Below are 6,029 nucleotides of genomic sequence, written 5' to 3' on the forward strand. Positions count from 1 at the left end.
TATGGTTTTTGAGGATGTTTTAATGACCAATTTGGTGGGGAGATTGGCCAGGCCTCGTGCATTCCAAAAAATGCACTTCATTAAGTATGTTTGGAAGAACCAGAGTCGACTCTGGTGAGGTAGGTGGTTTTTGTTTTGGTTTTTTGTTTAAGCTTTTTCTTTTGGGATTTGAATAAGGCCAATTGGAATTTACGGGATTCAGGATCAAATTAAACATCTTCATTATCATACATGTAATCATCATCCATCTTTTCTGACATGTTAGCCCAAGAATCTTTGAGGAAGTCAACATCCCTTTTTTTGTCCAGATCATTGTGTTAGGTGGCATCTATAAATTCTGAATCTTCAAAGCTTGAGTGGTCAGAGCTAGTATTGGTTTTGTTCTATCTACTATGTTCTACTATACTCAGTTGGTTATTCAAATCATTTGGGTTGTCCCTTGGATTGGTCAGACATATCAGTAATCTGGTCTGAAGCATCATGGGGTTATGGAGATGAATAAGGTTGTGTAATATGTGTTTTACACACCCCACTTGTTTATCCAATAAGTCATGTTTTACCTTTTTGTTAAGTTAACCAATTAAGTGTTAGAATATTTTAGATTTGGAGGGATGCCCTCGTCCTCCCTGCAAAGGTTATCATTGACTTTAGGGATCATGATCCTTTTGCCTATTTGTCTTAGTTATCTTAGTTTCCCAGCCTTCTTTTACAATTGTCTAGATTATGCCCAATACAATTACACTTCCTGCAATAGTCACGAAGTCTCTCATACTATATTTCAACTAACAATACAAAAACCACTCTTTCTCCTAAAATTTTATAACTAAAGATTTTTACTAAGTCAATATCGACCAAAATTCCAATATAGTGATAAAAAATTGTATAAAAAATACTTATTGAGTATAGAGTCAATTGCATAAGGGATTACCCATGCTACTAGCTAAAAAAAATTAATTTAATTTATTTTAAATATTAAACCAAAAAAGAAAAAAACATGTAAGAGAAAAAAGAATAGAAAAAGAGAAAAATGTAACCCTAGAAATGTGGTACTATTAAATTTGGCTATAGCTTACGCCCACAGTCCTAACAGTAAACACGCGCCTCTTCATCCTTATTGCTGCTACCTCACTCTTTCTTTCTTCACCCTTCTCTTCTCTGTCGGCATCTTTGCGTTTTTTCTCTCTTCTCCTTCTCATTTCCACAAACCCTAGATATCATCAGCCACTTCTCCAATTCCAAATCCAAATCCAAATCAAAATCAAATCGAATCAATAGACTAGTTAGGTAATTCTCCATCTGATCTCAATTTTCAATTTCGATTAATTTTTTCGTTTTTCTTTCAATTTTTATCATTTCAGTTACCTTTCAATTTTTTTTTTCATTTTCATCTTCTTCGTAGGTAATTCTACTCTGTAATAACAGGATTTTGTTTTTTTATTAAAAATTATGAGTTTTTGAAGCTGCTGAAATTTATAATAGTGAAAATTGAATCGGAAATTTTGTTCCTCTTCCTCTTTTTCATGCAATTCACAAACAAAAAATTGTTTTTTCACTTCAATTTCACCGATTGGAATCAAATTCAGCATATTCGGATGCGTGTTATGCGTAATTTAGTGCTAGATATTTCAGCTTCCGTGCTTCTGTTTTTTCTTTTCTTTCTGATATTCTATTTTCATGGTAGAGGTTTCAGATTCTAAACTGAACAGTGTTTTGTATTGTAATTCTCTGCAATCTTCAAGTTTTATGAATGCTTTTTTTCCTCTCTATTTTCTTATGATATGCTGTGTTTTTTATTTTAAAAAAGAAAAGTTTTTTTGTTAAAGTATCTAAGGGGTGATATTGTTCAAGTTAACTGTTGGTTGTGCTAGATCGTGCTCTTCTTTTGGTTGGTTTTGATTTAATCAATTTTAGTTACCTCTAATTATTTGATTAATGGGTGCATTATGTATGCTATCTTGTTAGATTAATGGCTTATTCAAGTGTCGGTTCACTTGCAGTTCAGCTATCTCTCTGGTTTTTGCTGTTCTGTCCAATTTTTTTTTGAATAAAATTTCATCCTCTGGAGTTTGGGGATTGTTGTTCATATTTATGATGAATGTTGTTTTTCCTCCTAGATTCTGTTAAAATATATTCTGGAATTATATGAAATTATATTATCTTCCCTATGATCTGCTACAATTGTTGAAAAAAATTTCAGGAAAAGTTTATCTGTTTTAGATTTAGAGTATTTTCTTTATTTTGTGCCATTGAAAATCAGGTATTTGGAAATAGTAAATTTGTAGATTTTTCTGCTGATGCTTATCTATACCATGTGTTATCAATTTTTATTCAAATTGATTATCAGTATCGTGTAAATGTCACTGAAACCATGTTTATTGTGGCTGAAGTTCCAGTTCTGACAATGATTTATTGTCAACAGGATGCTTGCTTCCTCTGTGGGTTTTGGAAGGTGTCAGATGTTATTGGGTTGATTTTCACTTTCAACAACTCAAAAACTCAACCTCAATTTATTCTTCTGTATATTAGATGGATCGACGTGATACATCGGGATTTGTCAGCGGGGGTGCATTGTACTCTTGTGGAAACATCTAACCCTAATTTTGTAGATATAAATCTTTTTTTTTGTAAGTGTTTAGGCAAGCTGTTCTGTTGAAATTCATAAATAGGATTAGAAATTTATTTTTGCAGTTGTTTTATGGAATCAAGGCTCTCGCACTTGGGATTTCCTGTTAATAATTCTGCAAATGCATTCAAGATTTTGGGCAGTTATATGCAAGTTGAAGGAAATAGAGCTGGTTATTATGGTACAGATACTGTGTTGCGTCTTGATTCCCCTGGTTCTTCAATTCCCTCCCACAAGCCTTCCTTTAGGGGAACAAAAAGGAAGTGGGATTTGATTGATGGCTGTATTGGTCAGACTGTTGGCTCTTCCTTGTCACTTGGGCTTGGGCTTTCAACCAGTTCATCAGACAGCAAGGGAAGTTCAGCTGTTGCTTGCACTGCTATGTCTTCAGGCAAAGATATTGAGGAGGAATCATCTATGGATATTGAACTGGACTTTACTCTTAATCTTGGCTGTGAGAAGTTACATGGCCTTAAGAAACCAGTTGATTCCAATATGAAGACATTGGAGTTGCAACCAAAGTTTGATTTGGAGCTGAGCCTTTCCACCAGACCCTGCGAGTCAGATATTACAAGTGTTCATCTAAACCCATCCCCTCTTCAATTGAATATGGAGACGACATCAGTATTCAGTGGAGCACAACATCCAGATGAGGGATCTACGTCATGCAGTTGGAAGCCGGGGATTGTTTTGCCATCTCTGAAGGCATCATTAAATACGGAGACGAGTTTCCTTTTTAACCAGGCTCCAAAGCAGTTTGATCATAGTCCTATTGTTCTGGACCACTCCTCATCTGGACCAAAAAGTTCAGTCACCTGTGTTTCTGGGCTAACACATCAGCAACAGCCACCTCATCGCCATGGCAATTCCAAGATATGTCAAGTTGAGGGATGTGGAAAGGGAGCCAGAGGTGCCTCTGGACGATGCATATCTCATGGTGGTGGTAGGAGGTGTCAGAAACCTGGCTGCCACAAAGGAGCTGAGGGTCGAACAGTGTACTGCAAGGCCCATGGAGGTGGCAGGCGATGTGAATACCTTGGTTGCACAAAGAGCGCAGAAGGACGAACAGATTTCTGTATTGCACATGGTGGTGGCCGTAGATGCAGCCATGATGGCTGTTCTAGAGCTGCCAGAGGTAAATCTGGACTGTGTATCCGGCATGGTGGTGGCAAGAGGTGCCAGAAAGAAAATTGCACCAAGAGTGCAGAAGGCCTATCAGGTCTTTGCATCTCGCATGGTGGAGGACGTCGATGCCAAGTTTCTGGATGTACAAAAGGGGCACAGGGGAGCACCATGTTTTGCAAAGCACATGGCGGGGGGAAGCGGTGTACAGCACCAGGATGCACTAAGGGTGCTGAGGGGAGCACCCCTTTTTGTAAGGGCCACGGTGGAGGGAAACGTTGTACCTACCAGGGTGGTGGAATTTGCTCTAAAAGTGTTCATGGAGGTACCAACTTCTGTGTGGCACATGGGGGTGGAAAGAGGTGTGCTGTAGCAGGCTGCACAAAGAGTGCCAGAGGAAGGACTGATCACTGTGTCCGCCACGGGGGAGGCAAGAGATGCAAGTCTGATGGGTGTGGGAAGAGTGCCCAAGGAAGTACTGACTTTTGCAAGGCACATGGGGGAGGCAAGAGATGCTCGTGGGGCCATCCTGGGTCAGAATATGCCATCCAACCAGATGGTCCTTGTACTTCATTTGCAAGAGGGAAAACAGGTCTATGTGCACTTCATAGTGGACTAGTGCATGATAGGAGGGTTCATGGAGGTCTCTCTTTGGGATCTGTTCAGGATCCTCGCTCTAGCAAGCCAGATCAACTAAGGCAGGTACTCCTCGACAAAGACATGGAAGGGGCTATGATGAAAATAGGGAGTAGCTTAGGTACCGTTCCGAGAACTTCTTCGCACATGAACCAACTTGAAAATGCAAATGCTCGTGCCTCAGCCGAGGAAGGTGGTCACTATCCTATGTCAGTTGCTGTTCCTGAAGGCAGGGTGCATGGCGGAAGTCTGATGGCAATGCTGACGGCGAATTCTGGCAGTGGTACAAGCAGTGGCAAAGGTCTGGCTAGTATGGATGCATCCATGCCAAACAAAGGTTACAATATCATGCACCAGAATTGGATTTAAGGCTAGTTTACTAGTTATCGGCTATGTTGTTATGGTTTCTTTATTTAACATACTTTCTTAGTATTTTACTTTGGTTATCCCCTTTGACGTTAGATTATGGATGATTAGTGTTATCTTTCATCCATTGAACAACAGTCTAACGTAGGGGATATCAAGGTAAGACATTGTACTGTTAGGTAGTTTGGTGATGTTCTTTTTCCATTCCTAGTTGCTGTGTAAATATTATTACATCTGATGAAATGTCTAGCAGGTTGTGAATACATGTTTGCCACCTGTAAGGACACTGTAGTGTGCCATGTATTCTATTCAACAATAATTTAGTAATAAAGCCATTCTGAATCGTATTTTGTTGTTATACTAATGTTTGAGCACGAGCTTGACAACCATTTGACAGGCTATACATGTAACTGAGGTTGCTGTCATTTGGTTATTGCTACTTTTTTTTTCATAGGTCCTCACAAAACTGTGTTTTTTTTGTATGTTCAGCTTTTTATTTTTTTTAATTTCATCAAAGATGATAAATTGATTGGTTGCTTTGATGTCCAAGATTTTTTATTTGGGTGAGGTGTGCATGGAAATAACCTATGAGGAAAATAAGTGTAATTGGTAATTTTGATGAATATTACTATATATTTGTGTGAACTATATTTGATTAACATTATATACTTTTGAATATGGAACTAATAACAATTGCACACAAGATAAAACAGAGTTTTACAGTGCCCTTTCAATTTCATCGCCACAGCTAATTTCTTATTTTTTAAATTTAAGAGAGGGCTTAAGTCCAAAAAAGAAAACAACTATATCAGACATAGTTTTAATGGCATTCTTATGAATCAAATCTTGAATAAAAATCGGAATTTCTTCACGAAATTTCATATCCTACATACACATGGTTCCTGCCTTAGCTAACTTGTCCGTACAGGTTCCCGCCTTAGCTAACGTGTCCGTACATGAAGCTAGGGGTTTTCACGATTTGATTTGGATCCGTTTTGAGTTAAAAGTTCATTCAAAGATAATTTTACTTGCGATTTGGTTCAATTTTGAATAATTGATTAGAAAAATTTGATCCGACCCAAAGTTCATTCGAAGATTACTTGTGATTTGGTTCAATTTTGAATAGTTGATTAGAAAAATCTGGTCCGATCCAATTTTACACGGTTTAATTTGGATGATTTTTGGATATCAAAAATATAAATTATATTTTTTTAAGATTCTAAAAATAATATTAAATAACATATTTAATATAATATATAATTTTAATATATTAAAAATTAAT

At 37.4% G+C, this 6,029-nt stretch overlaps 1 protein-coding gene across 2 annotated transcripts; it reads left to right on the top strand.

Annotated features, from left to right (window-relative positions):
* Window positions 1-1,057: 1,057 nt before the first annotated feature.
* Window positions 1,058-5,094, top strand: LOC127108179 (uncharacterized). 2 transcript variants are annotated; one of them, XM_051045604.1, is made up of 2 exons: window positions 1,058-1,284; window positions 2,420-5,094. In XM_051045604.1, exon 2 carries the CDS (start codon window positions 2,696-2,698, stop codon window positions 4,748-4,750), a length of 2,055 nt encoding a protein of 684 aa, XP_050901561.1. In that variant the 5' UTR covers window positions 1,058-1,284; window positions 2,420-2,695; the 3' UTR covers window positions 4,751-5,094. The 2 variants fall into 2 exon arrangements, with proteins under 2 accessions (XP_050901561.1, XP_050901562.1); XM_051045605.1 differs by having other exon boundaries at window positions 1,058-1,279.
* Window positions 5,095-6,029: the final 935 nt, after the last annotated feature.

The sequence above is a fragment of the Lathyrus oleraceus genome, chromosome 7 (assembly GCF_024323335.1).
Source record: "Lathyrus oleraceus cultivar Zhongwan6 chromosome 7, CAAS_Psat_ZW6_1.0, whole genome shotgun sequence".
Classification (NCBI taxonomy): domain Eukaryota; kingdom Viridiplantae; phylum Streptophyta; class Magnoliopsida; order Fabales; family Fabaceae; genus Lathyrus; species Lathyrus oleraceus.

Excerpts from the sequence above, each read along its gene's own strand:
- LOC127108179 (XM_051045604.1), top strand. The coding sequence starts at position 2,696 with ATGGAATCAAGGCTCTCGCACTTGGGATTTCCTGTTAATAATTCTGCA.